We start from the raw sequence: 19896 nt of genomic DNA on the forward strand, positions 1-19896 counted from the left end.
ATATTCATTATCTTCACATGCTACAGTTGTATAGGATTTTCATATTTATTACACCGTGAAACTAAAGTGGACGTGACAAAAGAAGGTCAATTTGCTCAATGACTTGATGGATATCCAGACGCATGGCAGGATCCACAACTAACATGGCTTTGATCAAGTCCCTGAATTCAGAAGAATACCGGTCATTTTGATCCGCTGTAGGGAAACGTACGTTTCCATTCAGCACTGCCAGTGCGATTGAACCTCCTTGGTTAATTTGGTTCGTTTCAAAAGGAGATGTCCCATAAGCCATTGCATATAGAGTACACCCAAGTGACTATGTAAGTTTGGTCAGAGAAAGATTTGTTTAGAAAAGTACTTAAAATAAAAAAAATAAAAAAAATAAAAAAAAAAAATGAAAAAAAAGTCTCATCAAACATACCCAGATGTCAACTTTTTCATCCAGGGTTGTTCCTGTTTTGACATCAAACAACTCTGGTGCCCTGTATGGCATTGAGCACTGTTCGGCCGCAAGGTCCTGCTCATATAAAGCCTGTTGCCTTGTCTGGATCTTGACACGAGCTCGTGCCATAGAACCAAAATCCATCAATACAGGTGTCTGTCCATCATCTGCAATTAACACATTCGCCGGTTTAATATCCCGATGAGCAAACGGTACAACTACATCCTCATTACCCTCTGCAAATCCTAGTCCATTGCCTTGCGTTCCTGAACTTGCCTCCACATCACGGTTATGGTGACTCATATCTGACAATCCTGTCCCATTTTCTGTCAAAGCAAAAGAGCTTTGACGCCTCGAATGGGCCGTTAGCCGACTCTCACGCGAGTCCCAAGCCTCGATACCACTATTCGATGTATCTTCTTCTCGCGAACTTATTGGTACATGGGGTAAACGATGACTATGTAATGCCCTGACACCATAGCAGACGCCTCTAAAGAATCTAAGCATGTCTGGTTCAGAAAAGTGTGTATGGTGGAGCAAATTGGCGTTGATCGCGTCCAGCAAATTCCCACGTTTGTAATAGGGCAGGAAAATATACACGACCTTACTTCCATCCTTGTCTGAAACTACGCAAGTATCCTAGTTGTGTATACCAAATCAAAGCCCAGACTTTTTTTCAGTGATCGCAAGGAGAAGGGGCATAGTTCTGCTGAAAACCAGGTGTTCTTAATACATCTCAATTAGACATCCACGTACCACAACTTTGATCACATTCTCATGCTGAAAAGTCCTGTACATTTCTGCCTCCTTCATAGCTTCCTGAACTCCTTCGCTGCCAAAGGGACAGCGGATTTTTTTCAGGGCATAAAGTCGACCAGTTGCTACGTCCTGAACCAGATACACAAAACTAAATCCACTAAGAAAGTGGAAGAAAACCCATAGAGATGAGAACGAACACAAAGACAAAATGGTGTGGAGGATGTTGTCAGTGTGCTTGTTATTATTTAAGAAAGAGAGAGGAAAGGAGGAAGAAAGAGAGTTGCATGATGTGTCGACATCTTGTACTAGACAATTAGTTCATACCCTTCACCAAGCAGTTTGATGACTTTGAATGACCGCCGGTTGATGTATAGTGTAGGATTTGGGAGACAATATCCTGTCAGTTGGCTGATGGCATCTGTGATGGTGGCGACAATTGCTTGTGGGCTGAAGTTCATTCTGATTGTCAATTTTGAAAAGGAGGGTGGAGAAGGGAGTCAAACACGGTTGCAGGATGGTATAGATAAATGGTACATGGATGTGAGATTTGTAGTGTTAAATATGCAGAAAGGGAAAATTAAAATAAATCGATATTATCTTTGAAAACTCTATATTGCTGGCTTTAATTGTTTAATTGAAAGGTGATATTAATGCGAAGCAATCCATTCTTGCGCCATCTGAACAAAGAATTGATGCATCCGACTATCGTGTGTCAATTCTGGATGGAAAGCGGTCCCAAGGAGATGTCCTCTCTTGACAGCAACAATGGTTCCCTTGGGCGTCTTGCCATAGTCCCTCTGCAACGTTGCCACGATCTGGACATCTGCCTTCTCTAAAATTTCATCAATCACTGGTGCTCGAATAAACACACCAGGAAACAATTTCTCTGCATTCTCTAAACCTTCAACATGAAGTCCAGCCTCAAAACTTTCCTTCTGCGTCCCAAAGGCATTGCGCTTGATACTAATACCAAGGCCTCCAAGTAGCTTTTGATCACCCTTAAGAGTTCCTCCAGATGTGACACATTCAGACAGGAGGATCATACCAGCACAGGTACCCCATGTAGGACGGCTTCTCACATACTCCTGAAGAGCGGGCCAGAATCCAGAGCGCTCAGCAATCAGGGCCATCGTTGTAGATTCACCTCCTGGGATAACAAGGGCATCCACCTGATTGATCTCTTGTGCGTTCCGTACTGCAACGGCTTCGGAGACTTGTGGAAGGGTGTTAAGGAGAATTATATGCTCGGCGAATGCACCCTGGAGAGCTGCGCATTTGATAAATTGTATTGGATGGGTATGTGAGTCACTGAGACTGCCTCAAATGGAAAAGTCTAACGGTCAAAGTATTGTTACGCATGAACAGATCAACTCATGTCCATTCTTACCTAACACTCCAACTCTGATCTTCTTGTGTTCTACTTGTTTCTGAGTCATGCTGAATTGAATCACAAAGTAAAGGAGAGGAAATGAGGTGAATGGAACGAATGAAAGGAATGAATGAAAGGAATGAATGAAAGGAATGAATGAAAGGAAGGAAGGAAGGAAGTATTAAGAATTGAAATGTGAAGTGATTAATGGACAAGTGTTGCAGGGCAGAGATAAAATAATTTTTTTCAAAAAGGAAAAAACATTTATTTTAATGTCAGAATGAATCACTGGACAATGCCATCAAAAAATTCTTGGGTCACACTCTTCGTGGGAAGGTTGCAAAAGGGACGTGCTCAAATTTTCATTCCATCCTTCATTCTCCAACTTTTTATTTAAAAAAAGGATCGTCTATATCGTGAATATGTAAACGGATTATGGCTTACTAACAGCAGAGTCTGATTTAAACGTGGAGTGTAATAAAAACATCCTACTAAAGACCATCAATGCAGGCGGAACCTCCACATCCTTGTTCAGGTTAATCTTCAGCCAGTATGTGAGTGACTTCTCTAGATGCTCCTTACTGACCCCTAATGACCGCATACCTCGTTCCTCGTTTGCTAACTGCAACTCAGAAAACGTTAAAGAATCGATTCCTTCCTTTTGAAGTAAAAGATCATCCTGCTTGATATATCCCATATACTTGTCCAATCGTTTACGTAGCATGAAGCTAGGTCCGAAGCCACTCAATCCCATGAATCTAGACAAAATCGAAAACATTAAGGACAAAGCAGTCAATCATCATTATTATGGACAAAATAAACCAAGGAACACCCAGCATAATATTTCCCTCCCTTCCTCTCTTTCACTTTTTGAGATCATAAACAACTCACCTGCAGAATGAAGCCAAGTGTGCCCGATCAATCATGCTGTACTCAAATGCATCACCATACTTCTTGGCCACGGTTAAAAAGGAGTTGTAACTTGCGAGAGCTTCCTTATTGATCTGTAATAGGGAAATATAGGGAAAGATAAGGAAATGCCGGTTATAATGCATACATCCTTGATCCAATTTTAACTTTAAAAAAAAAAAAAAAAAAAAAAAAAAAAAAAAAAAGAAACCCGTGATGTCCACATACCTCACGACGGTTCAAAAGAATCAGCTTCTCAGTCATAGCACTTCGCTTTTCGTGAATCTTTTTACGACGTCCTTCCTATCATATTTAACCATTTCAACAGCGTCAATCTACATTTAAAAAGTAATCATTAGGACTAAAAAAAAATAAAAAATAAAAATAAAAAAACCATTGGGAATATACCAGCTGTGAGGGAGTAATACATGTCGAAGGGATTAACTGAGGAGCAAAGATGATAATCAAGGGGATGTACTCAGTTGCCAAAACAAATATTAAACCGAATGGAATCAGCCGCTTGATGTCGGCGTCAGTTTTGTGGATCTATATCAAATTGATCATGAACCAAGGCAAGCGCAAGTAAATATATATCAGCGAAACAGCGAAACAAGTTGCTATACTACATATGTTTTTAGAAGAAAAAAAAGATTGTGTATACTGACCAGTTGAAACTCACGGCGTGTCAGTTGATGGCCCTCCTCTCTTTGTGCTTGTTTGAGATCCTTGACAATCTTTTTGTTGACCCATAAGAGTTTAACGCCATCCTTGCACTGAATTACAATTTCCTTGCCCTTGCGGAAGAAATCTTTGGCTTTTCCAGAGATCCCTGTAGAAGCTGGTGATGGAGGCGTAGCTGTAATGCTGAGACTGTTCTCAGGATCGACTGATCCAACAGTGCCCGCGCTGATTGGTTTAGTGAGATCAGATAGAGGTGCAGGTGCAGGGTGAACATAACCTGTCGCTTTCTTATCCTTAGCGGGTTCTGGGCTGGAGGTACTATAGAAAGCGGGTCGACAAAACTGGCTTAATGTTGGAGCATGATAGCTATTGAGAAAAGATCCGAGGTTCGAGAATAAAGATAATCCGTTAGAATATATGTTGCATTCCATGCAAGATACTAGCTTGTGATCCCACCATTAATCGTTTTTTTACCGGGCCGAAACCTGTGGTTGCCAGATCAAAAATTCAACAGCACTGCTTCTGGATGGAGTCAATAATAATCTAGTTTGATATACACAGAAAGAATGGAATTATTCAGATGGTGTCCAAGCGCAGTGATGTGATCACACTAATCTATTTCAATAGACATTACAAATCTTACAGGCCCTTTGAATTGGCTCTATAGTTGATCCGTGCTGCTGCTCTGATGAAGGCTCCACTCATTATTATCTGTTCTAACTTTTTTTTTTTTTTTTTTGATTGCTAGACGTCGGGAAAAGATGGAGTAAATAATAGACTTTTGCATGTCGACGTTCTTGAAACCGAGACAAATGTGACTTCTATTTGTGCCTTCATTTCAATACATGCAGATCTAGTTCCTCCTTCCTCCCATTCCTTTACTCATTGTGCCAAAATGCCCCCCAAAAAGACTCTGAAATCAGTGATCTCGAAAAAAACCTCGGCTAGTAAGCCGATTCTACCCAAAGACAAAGGCTCCTCTAAGAATGATAGTAAATATCTGCCTGTATCTCACACATACTATGGTTGTATTGGACTTTATACTGATATTTTTTGTATATTATAATCAATGATTAGCTTCCAAAGTTTCCGAGATTGATGATATTTTCAGCACGGGAGCAAAATCCTCTGGGTTGACACAGCCCTTAAAGAACAAAAAAGTAGAACAAAAACCCTCGAAAGATTCAAACAAAGGACCGACAAAAGAACCAGCATATACTACAGATGGAAAGAAGAAAGGAAAGAAGCAGGATACACCGATAACTCAAAATACTGAAGAGGAAGAAGAATATGGAGAGGATACTGTCCCTATGGCCGAATCATTGGATGATAGTCCAGATGAGGAAGATGTGGATGTAGAGGAGCTAATGTTTAATGAGGAAGAACGCAATGAAACAGAGGAGGCAGCTATCGCCAAGTTGATGGATAAGAAGAAGAAGAAAGCACAGCAAAACAAGGATCAAAATGGAAATGCAAGTACACGAACGGGGATGGTGGTGTCAACGAAGCCTAAGAGTGGTGCAAAGGTGGTAGAGGCTGTGGTTTTTAACGAACGACCTGCAGCAGCGGCAGCAGCAGCAGCAGCAGCAAAGACTCAAAAAATGAAGCGTATGCGAGACGAACCAGACAGTGATGATGAGCTTGAGAAGAAGGCAAAGCGTAGGACAGATGATGGTTTACGATTGTTTGATATCCATGATCTGAATATTGGGAAGGGTGGTGGAACAGACAAGTGCCCATTTGATTGTGAATGCTGCTTTTAGATTGAATACAAACATAAACACATTAAGCTAATTGTGTACTTTTTTGGGTCTGTGCTGAAATTTTTTGCGCGTGAATTTCGCCAAGATTGCTCTCGTGCGTGTCAGAGCAAGCCAAGAACAGAACACCTTGGCCCGAAAATAACGCCACGTCACATCCATGGAGAATAAAAGCGTCAAAAAAAAAAAAAAAAAAAAAAGATTTGGTCTGTTCATTACCTTTTAGAATAACGCGTCCACATTTCTTTAAAGCTTTCTCCCACTACTCCCACATAAACACATTCTCATCATGTCGCTGCCATACACTATGGTCTTCACTCTCTTGATGACAGAGGTAAGCAAATTTACATTTGCACAGTGTTCGAACATTAAAGAATTAGATCTCCATTCTGCATCCACCTAGTCATGACAATTGTTGAGCTGAAATGAATTTCGTGTTTTTAAAACTAAAATCTAGATGATCACCTTTATCTTTCTGATTGTAAGTACACGTATGCCAAATTGACCTATTCAACATGTCTCGTCTTGTTAACTCTTAAAAAAGTCGCGTGAGAAAAGCAGAACTAACTCCGGTGCTCGTCAATTGTTTTCGCTGTTGTAGCTCCCACTGCCATTCAAATGGAGAAGAGGAATGCTCAATTTCTTGTCAAAATCACCCTTCATGGCTCATATCCAATATGTCATGAAGATTGTCTTTATGTAAGATCTCGTTTGGAGGATCCTTGAATCCCTGTTTGTTCTTTCTTTTTGGTGGATACTAAATATCCGGCTCTTTTTTTTTTTTTTTTTTTTTTTTTTGAGGATAGCTTCGTGTTTATTCTCTTCCTTGGTAAAGTGTTAACAAATGATCTTATCCGCGCTTAGACCAGTTTTTATATTATATTACGATAACTTACCTTTACTTCTATTGCTATCGACACTGTAGATTCCTTGAACCGTGTCATCAAGGTTGAGGAGATTGTCAGCGACAGTGATCATCATCATCATCATCACGCTCACACAGATACATCTGTTGCGGCTAAACGCTTCTATGCTCAACGCAATATGTAATGCATAACCCATATATGTTTTGATGAACTTTTTTATATACTCAATCTATCAGGCCTTTATAAAGAGTTGTGGTTGATTTTCTTTATCTTTTCCTTTTATATACTTACCGATTTATAGGTACTTGACCGGCTTCACCCTGTTCTTGTCATTGATCTTGAACCGTACGTTTTTCACGATCTTGGATCTGATCAAGAGTGAGGAGAAGATGGAAGTTGTCAAGAAGCAGGTATTTATCATTGCATTACTGTCATGCTTATTCTTTGAGCTCTTTGTTGACCGGGATATTGACTGATTATTGTTTTTTTTTTTTTTTTTTTTTTTTTTTTTTTTTTTTTCGTTGCGCATTGAAAGGCTGCTCAACAGAGCAAAGAATATGAACGTCTTCTTGAGTCTGAGAAGAAGCTGAAGAAGGAGCTCGAGGACTTACAAAAGATTGCATCAAGCCATGAATCAACCAAGCAGGACCTAGAGAATTTGAAGAAGCAGGCCAGCCAGCAGCAGCAGGAATATTTGCGCATGGCGGACGAGAACAGTACTCTGGAGAAGAAGTTGAAGGGTACCAAGTCTGAGAACAAGAAGGACATTTAACCACACAAGGCAAAATGATGAAAAAAATGACGTCTTGATCTTCATTTCAACATGATAATATGTCATAATACAAAGCAGCCAGAACAAATAAACGAAAAGAAACTACATCCCCTCCTTTTTTTTAAAAATTTCTTTTTTATTATTAAAACGAACTTCATAAATTTGTTTGTGAGACGAAGTTTGGTTGTGAGCTATAGAAATGCATATTATTGATAAAAAAAAAAATGCGATGTAGTCTAGCCTCTACTTGAATGTTTACAATTGGATGATGATAATGTGAATGATGAAATCAATGTGAAAGTAATTTACAGTTTGACGGCAGCTTCAAGAGCAGCGAGCACATCGGCGACCAAGTCTTCAGTGTCCTCAATACCAACTGACAGACGAATCAAGTTCTCAGTGATGCCCAAGGCAGCTCTGTCCTCAGCTGAGACTGATCCATGAGTCATGGTCGCGGGCAATTCGCACAATGACTCGACGCCTCCCAAACTCTCTGCAAGAGTAAAGAACTTGACGTTACGCAAGAACGCATTGGCAGTAGCAAGATCACCTTTAATTCTGAATGAAATCATGCCTCCGAAGCCCCTCTGTTGACGCTTGGCCAGATCATGCTGAGGATGCGAAGGGAGACCAGGATAGATCACATTCTCGACACGTGGGGAAGCCTCGAGTGCCTCAGCAATGGCCTGTGCCGAAGTAGCATGCTGGCGCATGCGCAAGTGCAGGGTCTTTAAGCCACGGTTGGCGAGGAAACAATCGAATGCTGAGGGAACAGCTCCAATGGAGTTCTGCAAGAAGGCAAGCTTGGTGTAGATTTGCTCATCTGAAGTAACGGCAACACCCATGACAACACTAAATGATGGATATGATGATTTTTTATAATAATAATAATAATAATAATAATAAAAAGCAAGTTAGATATCATGTTCAGAACCACGAATTAATAGATAGTTATAAAAGCTAAACAGTTAATATCCAACTTGAAGACACCTACTCTGAGTGACCGTTGATGTATTTAGTGACAGAGTGAACGACAATATCAGCGCCAAGCTCAAGCGGGCTCTGGAAGAAAGGACTCATGAAGGTGTTGTCGACAACAAGCTTGGTGTTGTGCTTATGAGCAATCTCTGCTACAGCCTTGATATCAACAAGACGAAGTGTGGGGTTCGTTGGGGTCTCAACCCAGACGAGCTTTGTGTTTGGGCGAAAGGCAGCAGCAATGCTGGAAGCATCCTTGAGGTCAACAAATGTGACTTCAACACCAAGGGCAGAAGCAACCTTGGTGAAATAGCGGTATGTGCCTCCGTAGACATCGTTTACAGAGACGATGTGCGAACCTGAAGGCAAGGATGAGACAATGGTGGCTGTTGTGGCAGATCCAGATGAAAAGGCCAAGCCGTACTTGGCACCTTCCAAGGCTGCGACTGCAAACTCAAAGGCTTGACGAGAAGGGTTTCCGCTGCGTGAGTAGTCGAAGCCCTGATAATTGAATATTTGGATAACAAATTGTGTTTAATACATGTACTGTATTTTTGGCGCAAACAAACAAACAAAAAAAAAAAAAGTGGACTGTGATTGTTTGCTTTTTTGCTTTTGAGGAGAGAGGACATGAAAGGAAATTTTTTTATCCCACGGACCCGTGTTCAGTAACTGTACGACCATGACTTTTACAGAAAAAAATTAACTCCACTGAAAATAATTGCCACCAGACAATGTCTCCATGGAGGGGGAGGATCAAGTGAGGACCCAGGCCTTTTTTTTTTTTTTTTTTTTTTCTCACGGACAAGAAATAGACCACTGCTGATAGTGATGATGATGGCGATGATGATGGCGATGATGATGAAAATGGTCTTAGTCCTTTAAATCCTTAAAATGTATCACAGGTACTCGTGGCATTTTAATTTTAACACCAATTCCAACCTCCGACATTCGACATTCGCCATTTGTATAGTAAAATATAGAAATGAATTGAAAATATTTTTTTTAAAAAAACCCTGCAGTATAAAAAGTGGTAAAGGATACCAATCTTTGAAATCAGATGCTGAATTTGAGAAATATGGTGATAGTACTTTCCAGTTAATGCATCCTCCCTTTTTTTTTTTTTTTTTTTTTTTTTCTCCTGGCTTATCGCTCATTCCTTTTTCTTCTTGCATGACTCCCATTTTCAAAGTCAAAACATCGATGGTTCATATTGTGTTGGAACAATTACAATTCAATGAATTGTACACACACAAAAAAAAAAGCTTACATTGTGCTCGCCTGCTCCATGCTGTTTGAAAGTGGTTGAGAGTGATAAAGGAGGAATAACAGCACCTATAACAATATGCCGCAGGATTGAATCGTTCAAAGTAAATATCAAATATAAATTGATGAGATTTTCATGCTTTTTATTTAAAAAAAAATAAAAAATAAAAATAAAAATAAAAAAAAAAAAAAAAGAAAAGAAAAAAGAAAAGAAAAGGCCTACCAGTAACAGGGTCAGGATGCTGTCCAGCGTGAATAGCACGGGTGCCGAAATTTGCTTGGAGGATGTGCTCATCATGGTCGTTGATGAAGTATTTGGCAGACATGTTGGATATGAAGAAGTTTTTTTTGTTGTTGTTGTTGCTGCTATTGCGAATGCGATGAGGAGATTGAAGAAAAAAAAAAAAAAAAAAAAAAAAAAAAGAAAAAAAAATCAGTTTATATAAAGAATTGAGCAGTCTCAAAAAAAACAAAACACATTCTAATGCTGATTAATCCTTTTGGGCAACTTTCTCACGGATAGTTAACTTTACGAACTTAATACCTATATTTACTCTACTATATATACTAACTAACTAACTAACTAACTAACTAACTAACTAACTAACTAACTTGTTAACTCACAAGTTAACTTTTTTATAAACCATATTCGATTACAAAGCATTTGTCAGACAGAACAGCGCAGTTTGTGTTTTTTTTTTTCTTTTTGTTCTTGAAATAAACCGCGCCGCATTCCTCCCATCCTACTCACCATTGAAGAATATCAGTGATGTCAACAGAGTGGGGTAACTGAAAAATGTCTGTAGGAATCAAAAACTATGCATGTAGACAAAAAGAAGGAAAAAAAAAAAAAAAAAAAGCTCTCTCTGCTCACATCACTTCATGGAACTATTGCAAATCAAAGCTTAGTGTCAACTAATGAGAGAACATGTTTGACTTGATTGACACTCAGATTTGAAAAAGGAAAAAGGGAAAAAGGAAATCCATTTCGAAAGCACTGTTTATCTTGATCGGTTTACTGCATAGTGTGCTATGTTACTTCTATCCTTCATTAAAGACGAATGTTCAACTGTATGTTTACTGGTTTTTTTTTTATTACTATTATTATAATTTTTTTTATTTTTTATTTTTTTATTTTTTTTTCGAGTCCTCCCCTTTTTAGAAGGCAACAGCTGTGGCCAGCACGACTGCAGCAATAGAGAACATTGCCATCATTTTGCTATCTGATCCCAACATTTTGGCAGCATCACCCCTGATGCCCCCTGTGTTGACTCCCTCAACATCCGTGGCCTGAGCTTGACCAATAGATGTGACAGTAGCAAGTGCAGGCCCTAACTCGGGCTGCGACTGTTGCGTGCTTGCCTCAACATATCCCTTTACGCCCTTGCACAGAGCATTAAGCGACGTTGCTGTCACAAGTTGCTGTTGCGATTCTTTCAACGAGCACCGCTCGGTGGCCGTTGCAAGGGGGAAGAATCCTATTTTTCCGGCAAAAACAATGGAATTATATAATTTAATACAAAAGTCAGTTCAAGCCTTTGTGCTCTCAATTTTTGCCACCCCAAATCCACTCACAAGAGTACCTTCTCGAGTTCTACCCCTGCCCACACCCCATCTCTCCTCCCTTGTTTTTGTACACACTAAACGAATTGCTCTCAGCCCCATCTTTACTACTCATTTGCCTCAACATTTTAATCAAATATTTTTTCCATTGGAAAATTCAATATCTGCATTGGCAGTGCAATAATAATAATAATAATCGCAATTAAAAAAAAAAAAAATCCTCTGTAGTAGAAAACTTGCTCCATCAGGCGACTTTTCCTTCGTCTTTCTGCATCCACTCTCTTTCAACACATGAACTTCTTAGAGCAGACCAATAAATTACAAAAAAATAAAAAGATCTGAATCTAGTATGAATTACCATCTTTGCAAATGCATGGTCTCCAACGGGCATCAGAGTCTGTTTCAGGAATATCAGTGTTGTTATTGGTGCAGGGTGCAACCCAAGCCTTGTAGAGTGTATTCAGGGGAGCACACTTGGTGTTGGTAGGCGTCGGTGTGGTGCCGTTGGTAGTCGCCTGGGCCTGTGTCTGAGAGACAAGCGCCAGGAGAACTACAGCGACGATCAACAAGGAAAGAGAGAACTTTGATGTGTGGGTCATTTTGTTGCTGCTATTGTCGTTCTTTTTCTCCTTCAGTGCTTTGCTAATTTTAAAAGTAAGGGAAAGGATCGGCCTTGTGAAAATGTAGATGAGACGAAGCCAAGAAAGGGCGAGAGACAGGGAAGAGAGTGAGAGAGAGAGAATGTGTGAGAGAGTTAGAAAGAGAGGGAAAGTGAGAGAAAGAGAGCCAAGAATGACTGTTAGGAAAGGGACGTTAAAAGAGAGAGAGGAAGGAGTTACGACGGAAGGAGAAAGAAGAGGAATGGGAGGAGGCCAAAGTGCAACAAACGAAACAAAAAGAGCGACGATGCAAAAGAATGGTTTTTAAATGGTACACAGTGCATCGCATATTCCTCCGTGCGCTAACAAAAATCCCCTCTCTTTTTCGCCCGAAGACCGCGCGCTGTCTCACCCTACTCTTGCACTTGTTTCTTGTTCCTGAATGTTCTGAACTGATTGGCTCTTTTACAACTTGAAAGAAAATCCAGATGTGGATTATGTACATCTATAAATGTTTTACGACGTTTGTGTATAATGAATATATTTTTTATTATATATTCACTTGTATATGTTATTGATTGACCGGATGTGTATCATCTTCTACACCTTCTACACATAAACAATAGAATTTTTTTTTTGTCGACTGTCCCGAATGTAAGAGCCTGGTTTGCTAACTGTGTTAATTCTGCTGTCTGTTGAGAGCAACAATAGACTATGCACATTGACATACACATTTCACACCTTGTTGAATTGATCTTTGTCAGCAGATGTAAGTTTTATTATTTTTTCAAAAACAACACAAATTCCAAGCCCTCTTTCAGCCCCGGCGGTGTCCTCCTGCCCCGTACCCTAGTGCATGCGTCGTCGTTCCTGCTCCACTCGGTCCGCCTGCTGCAGAAATCGCTGCCTCTACCCGTTCCACCCCTTGTTGACCCACAACACTCTCGAGCCAACGCTTGCGCGCATCTATCAAAAGCTGTCTCCGCTCAAGGAAACATTCAGGTGGGGTCAAAATGTTGTCATAGTTTAGATAGTCATTACTTCCTCTAGCTGGGAACGAGGCTGACGTCGAAACAAGAGACAGTGGTCGACTGTTCGGTGGACGACCCATAGGCGATGTCCGAGCGGATGATTGGTTCACTTCAACACTCACAGTTTCACTGTTATCCCTTCCTCCACCAGTGCTACCGCTGCTATCTGTTAAGGCCGCAACCACTGATGGCGACCGTTCATAGTTGCGTCCATCATATTGGATCCAATCTCGCATCAATTCCTCGCTATTAGCTCCTAGCACAATTGCCTTTGCAATGTTACGTCTTTCTTCCAGCAACGTCATATCTTTGTTTGAAAGATCTGCTTCTAATCGAGACATCGGCGAATAAATGCGAACTGTAAAATAACTAATTTCAAAAATTATTGGTGGCGAAATTGTGGCTGATTAACATCGCAGCTTATAGTCGACTCTGTCAGAGTGCAGCCATTCCTCAATCCCATGATCTGGACTTATTGTCAAGTCTAAGCGATAGCTGCAATAACCCCTTTGGCCCATACTTGGAGTTGTTATATATATATATATATTGCACTTATAACGAGCAACAAGTACAATTCCTTCACGTGATCATTCGTAAGTAAAGCCCACAAGTGTTTGCTCCAAAGCACTGACTGCACTTAGACAGTCATCTGTATATATGAATTCAAGTGAGCCAACGAAGAGAGAAATAGATTACCTTTGCCTGAAAGATAAAGTGCAAAAGAGGAGAAAGGAAATTAAAATGAACAATGATTTAAAAAGGAATTCGTCAAAAAAATACGACGAAGAAGGGTGTAATGGCGCGAAGGAAAAGTGATGCTGAGCGATGTGTGGTGATGTACGAGGGTGGCTTATAATTTTTGGACAAAGCTGGTTCACATTCCACTGCTGCGCCCATATCTATTAGCTTGTGCAACGCAGGCTATGTCTCTTCAATAATCTTGATAAAAGTATATCTTCCAAAGCGTTTTTAAAAATTGAGCTTTCACTCAAACAGAGTTAATAATTGCTAGTGAAGTTGTTACAACAAGGCATTATTGCACTCTACAAAATAATCCACTTACTTTTGCTGCCAAAAAACAAAACCTTGAGAGCAGATGCACTTAAAACTGTTTGTTTGGATCCACGACTCCGCAGATAGCACTTACCGGATATTAGCTCCCCTTTACCCCTAACTAATGAAACCTTCACCACTATTGTAAGCCATGCGGTATACTCCAGTCTCGATTGTATTTACAAACCGAGAGACGAAATATGTGTAACAATATGCACTATCTGGATCTAAACATTTGCAAATTCTACGCCATCAATCTTTGATCTACTCAAAAGCATTACGCGAACACGCGCAGCTCTTTAATAGCTAACATCAACAGATCTACAAACGACATTGATGATCTTGGCACATGGTGCTTTTTCAGTACGCGTTCTATCTTGGACATACCCTCGATTTGTATGGCAAACAAAGTTAATTCGCAAAATCTTATCAATATATATCTTAAATGGGGCTCGACACATCAGTAAACATAAGCAGCATAATCTTGGTTGACTTCTTTATTTTTTCCGCGAGCACATTTCATACATTAGTACACTCGATGCTCCACTGGATAAATTTCGCACGCAAACATCATCTTTACAAAAAAAAAAAAAAAAAAAAAAAAAGTTTCACTTCATTGTGTGAGGTTAAAACGCGGCTTCGTGTACATCCTTCTCTAAGGGGATGGCATTTGAATAGGTCCCAAAGCAACACGAGCTAGGTGATGCACTGCAACCCAATATAATAATGGGTTCCGCTGCTTGATCACTCTACCGCTGACAACTGCCTTTAAGTAATGCCTAAGTACCTCCGCCGTCACATGCTCTCCATCATCCATAATCAGACTTCGAAGCGTTCCAGCATCAATTTCCTCCCAATTCGTCGTGACACTTCCAAGGAAATTAAATGATTCCTGCCATACCAAGAGCTGCATTTGCGACGAAAGCGCCATTGCTGGAAACAAGAGGCGCGCTGCTGTGGGCTGGAACTGCAGAAGTGTACCTGTCGTAAATGAGTTTTCCATAAAGTCTCTCATGAATTGCGAAAATGGTATGGGATTCGTTAATAGTGACAACGTCTTTTCACACAGTGTACCAGGGCCCTGAGTGTCATCCCTCAGAAGAGTACAGTCTCCACGAGTACTAAAGTGATCCAGCAATTTGTTGATAGTGCTATTGACCTCCTGATCCATAAAGCCCTCTTCTTCTTCCTCTTCTTCTTCCTCTTCTTCTTCCTCCTGTTCGCCTCTATTCTCTCGAGGTCGTTGTCCAGACCCATCTGTCTCATCCTCACCACCATTATTATCGCCATCACTGCCGTCTCTCGATGGTTCTTTTTCACCCTCCAGTGATAAAAGTTTGAGTGCGGCCATGTATATGAGTTCGAATGAAATTCCGTCCAATGTTTGCAGTAATGAATATACAAAGTCGAGGGTACAATGCGCTACCGATGTTGCTGCAATTAAAGTGCCAGACTCCTCCACATATGTGAGTTTGCTCCTGTACAATAGATCAATTGGATAGAACAGCCAGCTAAACAATGGTTGGCCAGTGATTCCATTATAATCCATGACTAAACTCTTGATCCCTCGACCATCGTGACTCCACAAGCTTTGCGATTGTGCCAAGTCCAAATCCCCACGAACGAAGCACTGTAGATATAATGGTTCTAAAATCCTCTTGACGACTGTGATTTGGTTTGTATTATGGCTAAGGAGCTTACTCAAGAAGCGGGGATTGAAAAGAATCTTTTTCAAGACATCATAGCTTAGAGATTCATCTCCTGGCAAGACAATCTGAAGCAAGGAAAGAGCCGTAACTTGGAAAAGAGGGAAAAACGTTAGTTTGATGTGTGAACTGCTTTCAGGGTCTTGCTGATAGACAAGTACGTCCATTGCGGTCAGCCAATGAGCGGCAAAATAGACGCCATGTCGAGAAAGGAAAGCCATCCATGGCGGTAGGATTCCCGGAATTTGGTCCTGAATTGCCAACTCATATTTACTAACACGCTCGACCAAACTAAAGACTGAATTAGAGGTCAAAGTTTGGACTGTTTCCTGTAGTATGAATGCTGGTGCTGTGACAAGACGCGCGAGATGATACATTGTTGTTAGATGGCTGCTCAAATACTCGCAGCACACTGACATCTCAAACAAAGTTGCTGCAATCGTCGATAAAGGTGAGGGGTTGGTCATTGTGATCCCAATATGAGGTAGCGCTGGCTCATCGAGCACAGGAACAGCTGTCATGATAGATATAAGATGTCCATGTACAGCTTTAAATGCACTGGATTTCAGCCATCCTTTAAGCTGAAGAGCGTTCCAGACGCGCTCTAAAATTTGTGTATTGTCTGGGGGGTTGCTCGAAAGATAGCGCGACCAAGTACTTATATATCGAACTGCTGAGGAGACAAGAAGTGTGCCGCGCAAGTCAAAAGTCGTCGACTGAGTGGATTGCTTCCATTGAATAATGCTTTCAAGGGCTGGGTCCAGGAATGCTGCTGCTTGTGCCCAGCAAAGCGAGTGTTCAGGTATGGTGCGATGAACATCAGCAGCCGCATGGGTCCAGACAGCGGCAAACTGAAAGAACATTGACAACTTGATGGACAGGAAAGACTTTACAGTTGAGTCGAAATCGGTCTTGGATTTCATTAGAATGGTTTGTGTAAAGTCCTGGAGCAAAACGGACTGCAGGCTATCACCTAATACGTTACAGTAGAGGCCATAGGCACACAAGGATCGGAAGAGCTTCAACACCTGAGTCTGAATCAAGAAGCTGAGCTTGTTCTCGAGCGTAGCCTCAGGTGTGACCACTAGAAACCGTAGCAAAGGCTCTAAATGGCCTCCTTCAATGATAGCAGATGCAACTTTCTTTGACGACCTGATAACAACGTCTAAAATTGAAATTGCCTTGGCTGTGCAGCCTAATTCCAAGTCGCTCTTTTCTGAAGGCCAAGGAATAGCTAAAAACTGCCGAACGAGTGTTGGAACCATCTTGTCGCACTCAAACACCTTTTTGGCTGCTCCTGCATTACTTCGAACAATTGTGAGCAAAATGTCCAAGATTTGCGAATTAGTAAATACAGGAAGCTGACAAACATCCAGTAAATACCGAATTCGAGGAATGATGCTCATCGCAATTAATCCCTCCACAGGATCTTTGGAAGCTAATATAGCGTGCGCTGCAATCGTTTCCTCTGTCTCTGTTCCTTGCTCCTGGCTTGTCTGTAAAGAATCTGGCTTCAACTCCATGTTGGCGAATCGTGTAATGCCTTGATATTTAAATCCAAGATTAATACGCTCATAACCCCGATCCAGATGGTCAACCAACTCCCAGACATCCTGATATTCCGGCTCTGTCTGCGGCATTACCCAAGAGTGAAGTGCACCGACTGCCGCAACAATTCCCGAGTCTGTCTTGTCATCCAAAGCTGCGCGGATATAGACTGGCGCACGAAGTGTGTCAATGAGCCAGCGCAAAATACCTGCTCGAACTGTGAATGGCGCAAAGTTAGCATCCTTGCAGTTGTCTATGACTTTTGCAACGACATTAAGTGGGAGGATTCTTTGACTGGGCACTGTCGACCGAATAAGATGGAGAAGCTCTGAGAGTGTGTAACCAGCCTTGGCAGGATCCATGCCATGGTGATGAAGTCCAAGGTGCACGGGGACGTCTTCTTCATTGACTATCCTTCCTGAGAAATTAAACCTGAAATGCGCTGCGGGCGGGTCTGATTCACTAACAGTGTATGGCTGTGGACCAGGGGCTACGGATTTGCCAGGCATATGCTTCATGCCAACGTCGCTCTCCTCTATACCTTCGATTCCCATCCATTCCAGCTTCTCTGGCTCTGCTGGGACATTTGAGAAGTACCTTTTCTTCATGGCGAGTGGATGGTCGCCTTCTTCTTCCTCATGTCGCTTTGCCTGAAATCCAGAACCAGAGCGTCCGCTCTTGATGTCGTGCATTTTGAGGACTTTATCTTCCACTTTAATTCCTTCTGAAAAACTGACTCGCCTCTTGACCATGCTTCGTCTCATGAACTTTTTGACAAGCTCTGGGTCTAGGTTTCGCAGTAACTCTGCCCGTTCTTCTTCGATCTCCTGTTGAGACATGTTAGCAAGTTTCTGCTTGTTCTCTTCGTCAATCTGTTCCATCAGTGTGGTATGAGGTGAATCTGGAGTTTTTTTAAGAACAGAATGTAGTGGAGGGCTCGTTTTCGTAGATGCACCTTTAGTGGAGTATACAAAGGTTGAAATTAAATTTCTATTAGTATTACACAAGCCATCGTGTTAAACCAGAATAAATATTGACTCTGCTGGATATCAAGTCAACCTGTCTCTAGGACTTACTGGATGCCCTTCCGCTAAAGCTAGCTGGCCTTGTGCTTACTTTGGTTGTAGGTCTGAGAGATCTGACTGGTACAGCATCATCTATGTGAAAAAAAAAAAAAAAAAAAAAAAAAAAGTACTGCATCAGTGGAGTTTCATGTTGAGTAGAAAAAAAATGTCGTGTTCTTTAGTGCATTCATACCTGCAATTGGGGAAGATACAACATCCTTAGAAGGACTCCTGCTTTGCTCAGCCCTCGACATGAACGAAGTGTATGCCGCTGAACTTGGAAGGCTTGAGCTTGGGGTATAAGTTGAACTTCCACTTGCGCTTGGCTCTTCCGTAATTTGAGAGGTTGATACCACTCCCTGTGCTTCAGCAAGTCGCCTTGCAAACAGGCTTTTCCCCTTAAATCCTCCTTTTGCTGCATGTGCTGTTGGTTCGAGCAGTCCTGGTGTTGTCGTTGGTCCTAAAGGTGCTATAGCTTCTCCAGCAGGTTTTTCCAGCACTTCATGCAAGATTTGGCCCATTGAAGGGCCTGCAGTGTTCAGCCTTCTAAGTGTTTCTTCTTCTGTTTCAATTTCATCATGTATACTATTGTGACGACCGTGTATATTCTTCCTTTCCTCAGTTGACCCCGTTGTGTCGTTGTCATCATTAAGATTGATCTCGAACCGCTCACCAACAGGAGTAGCAAAATGTGTCCGTGGTCCTTTATTTGCCCTGTCCTGCAGGAACTTTGACCCTACTCTGGGCTTTGAAGCTGAAGCTTGGACCTGAGGAGGATGTAGAGGCAATTGGTCACTGTCTAGTGATACAATATCCCTCTCTAGAGGGGGAGGTATGTCTTCAGCGTCAGCATCGTCTTGTATAGACGCACGTCCTGCTGTAGCATCGCTTGTTACAGCTGGGGGCTTGACTCTGATAACAGCCGCTGCAGGTCTATCGTTAGTTTTGAGGAATTCCTCCTGCATAGCCAGTAGGTCTTCCTCTGTCTCAGGTGCTTGGTGTCGTTGTCGAATGACGCTTTCATGCTCTTGTTGCATGCGTGAGAGTCGGTTATTAGAGGGGTTTATATCCATGGTGAATAGTATGTGGTGGATATTGGGATAGATCTAGAAGCTAACCACTGCTATAGTCGAGGGTAAAAGTGGACGATTCCAAAGTTATAAAAAGTCGATCAACATGTGGACTCAAGAACATGACATTAAAGGAATGCAAAAAAAAAAAAAAAAAAAAAAAACGTGACTGCATTTCGTATACACGATAACGCGTGTCTTTGATACAATGCTCAATTAACGGATATGTGCTGCAAATGCTGCAAAGATTTTCCGCCGTGCACATGCCACAGGGACAGCCCGCAATTGAACAGAAACAATGAAGAGCACAGCCCAATCCAGACCTTCTTTTTTTCTAAACAAGTTTCTACACCCTTGTTTTAATGGGATATATAGCTGGACACCCAATTATTTTCAACATATGAAGGAAGCTCATCTGGTGCACAGTGCTCTCACCAGCAGCACAGTCGACAAAAACACA

The 19896-nt window shown here is 41.4% G+C and overlaps 9 protein-coding genes across 9 annotated transcripts; 2 read left to right on the plus strand and 7 right to left on the minus strand.

The window, feature by feature from the left end:
* Nucleotides 1-30: 30 nt before the first annotated feature.
* On the minus strand, nt 31-1820 carry BCR41DRAFT_319257 (kinase-like domain-containing protein). Its single transcript, XM_022021342.1, has 4 exons — nt 1526-1820; nt 1199-1358; nt 422-1081; nt 31-316 (listed from the first exon to the last, which is right to left on the minus strand). The coding sequence occupies exons 1-4, from the start codon at nt 1657-1659 to the stop codon at nt 62-64; spliced, it is 1209 nt and encodes a 402-aa protein (XP_021884246.1). The 5' UTR covers nt 1660-1820; the 3' UTR covers nt 31-61.
* On the minus strand, nt 1808-2793 carry BCR41DRAFT_348377 (PdxT/SNO family). The gene is made up of 2 exons (XM_022023283.1): nt 2589-2793; nt 1808-2468 (listed from the first exon to the last, which is right to left on the minus strand). The coding sequence occupies exons 1-2, from the start codon at nt 2635-2637 to the stop codon at nt 1849-1851; spliced, it is 669 nt and encodes a 222-aa protein (XP_021884247.1). The 5' UTR covers nt 2638-2793; the 3' UTR covers nt 1808-1848.
* Nucleotides 2794-2934: 141 nt separating this feature from the next.
* On the minus strand, nt 2935-4914 carry BCR41DRAFT_348378 (LETM1-like protein-domain-containing protein). The gene is made up of 7 exons (XM_022023284.1): nt 4804-4914; nt 4635-4703; nt 4145-4526; nt 3888-4025; nt 3708-3782; nt 3462-3574; nt 2935-3328 (listed from the first exon to the last, which is right to left on the minus strand). The coding sequence occupies exons 1-7, from the start codon at nt 4863-4865 to the stop codon at nt 3004-3006; spliced, it is 1164 nt and encodes a 387-aa protein (XP_021884248.1). The 5' UTR covers nt 4866-4914; the 3' UTR covers nt 2935-3003.
* A 118-nt stretch (nt 4915-5032) lies between these two features.
* BCR41DRAFT_419990 (hypothetical protein) lies at nt 5033-6094 on the plus strand. Its single transcript, XM_022029836.1, has 2 exons — nt 5033-5152; nt 5238-6094. The coding sequence occupies exons 1-2, from the start codon at nt 5056-5058 to the stop codon at nt 5921-5923; spliced, it is 783 nt and encodes a 260-aa protein (XP_021884249.1). The 5' UTR covers nt 5033-5055; the 3' UTR covers nt 5924-6094.
* A 34-nt stretch (nt 6095-6128) lies between these two features.
* BCR41DRAFT_319262 (B-cell receptor-associated protein 31-like-domain-containing protein) lies at nt 6129-7711 on the plus strand. Its single transcript, XM_022021343.1, has 7 exons — nt 6129-6254; nt 6378-6401; nt 6522-6619; nt 6727-6749; nt 6846-6966; nt 7088-7196; nt 7322-7711. The coding sequence occupies exons 1-7, from the start codon at nt 6210-6212 to the stop codon at nt 7556-7558; spliced, it is 657 nt and encodes a 218-aa protein (XP_021884250.1). The 5' UTR covers nt 6129-6209; the 3' UTR covers nt 7559-7711.
* BCR41DRAFT_348381 (Cys/Met metabolism PLP-dependent enzyme-domain-containing protein) lies at nt 7707-10184 on the minus strand. The gene is made up of 4 exons (XM_022023285.1): nt 10026-10184; nt 9807-9871; nt 8553-9037; nt 7707-8410 (listed from the first exon to the last, which is right to left on the minus strand). The coding sequence occupies exons 1-4, from the start codon at nt 10126-10128 to the stop codon at nt 7864-7866; spliced, it is 1200 nt and encodes a 399-aa protein (XP_021884251.1). The 5' UTR covers nt 10129-10184; the 3' UTR covers nt 7707-7863.
* A 761-nt stretch (nt 10185-10945) lies between these two features.
* BCR41DRAFT_384558 (hypothetical protein) lies at nt 10946-12258 on the minus strand. The gene is made up of 2 exons (XM_022027586.1): nt 11724-12258; nt 10946-11280 (listed from the first exon to the last, which is right to left on the minus strand). Exons 1-2 carry the CDS (start codon nt 11962-11964, stop codon nt 10961-10963), a joined length of 561 nt encoding a protein of 186 aa, XP_021884252.1. The 5' UTR covers nt 11965-12258; the 3' UTR covers nt 10946-10960.
* A 465-nt stretch (nt 12259-12723) lies between these two features.
* On the minus strand, nt 12724-13783 carry BCR41DRAFT_348383 (hypothetical protein). Its single transcript, XM_022023286.1, has one exon. The coding sequence runs from the start codon at nt 13334-13336 to the stop codon at nt 12782-12784; it is 555 nt and encodes a 184-aa protein (XP_021884253.1). The 5' UTR covers nt 13337-13783; the 3' UTR covers nt 12724-12781.
* A 3004-nt stretch (nt 13784-16787) lies between these two features.
* BCR41DRAFT_223979 (RPAP1-like protein) lies at nt 16788-19547 on the minus strand. The gene is made up of 4 exons (XM_022020025.1): nt 18560-19547; nt 18379-18459; nt 17511-18257; nt 16788-17059 (listed from the first exon to the last, which is right to left on the minus strand). The coding sequence occupies exons 1-4, from the start codon at nt 19437-19439 to the stop codon at nt 16989-16991; spliced, it is 1779 nt and encodes a 592-aa protein (XP_021884254.1). The 5' UTR covers nt 19440-19547; the 3' UTR covers nt 16788-16988.
* Nucleotides 19548-19896: the final 349 nt, after the last annotated feature.

This window comes from Lobosporangium transversale (genome assembly GCF_002105155.1).
Source record: "Lobosporangium transversale strain NRRL 3116 chromosome Unknown BCR41scaffold_7, whole genome shotgun sequence".
Taxonomy (NCBI): domain Eukaryota; kingdom Fungi; phylum Mortierellomycota; class Mortierellomycetes; order Mortierellales; family Mortierellaceae; genus Lobosporangium; species Lobosporangium transversale.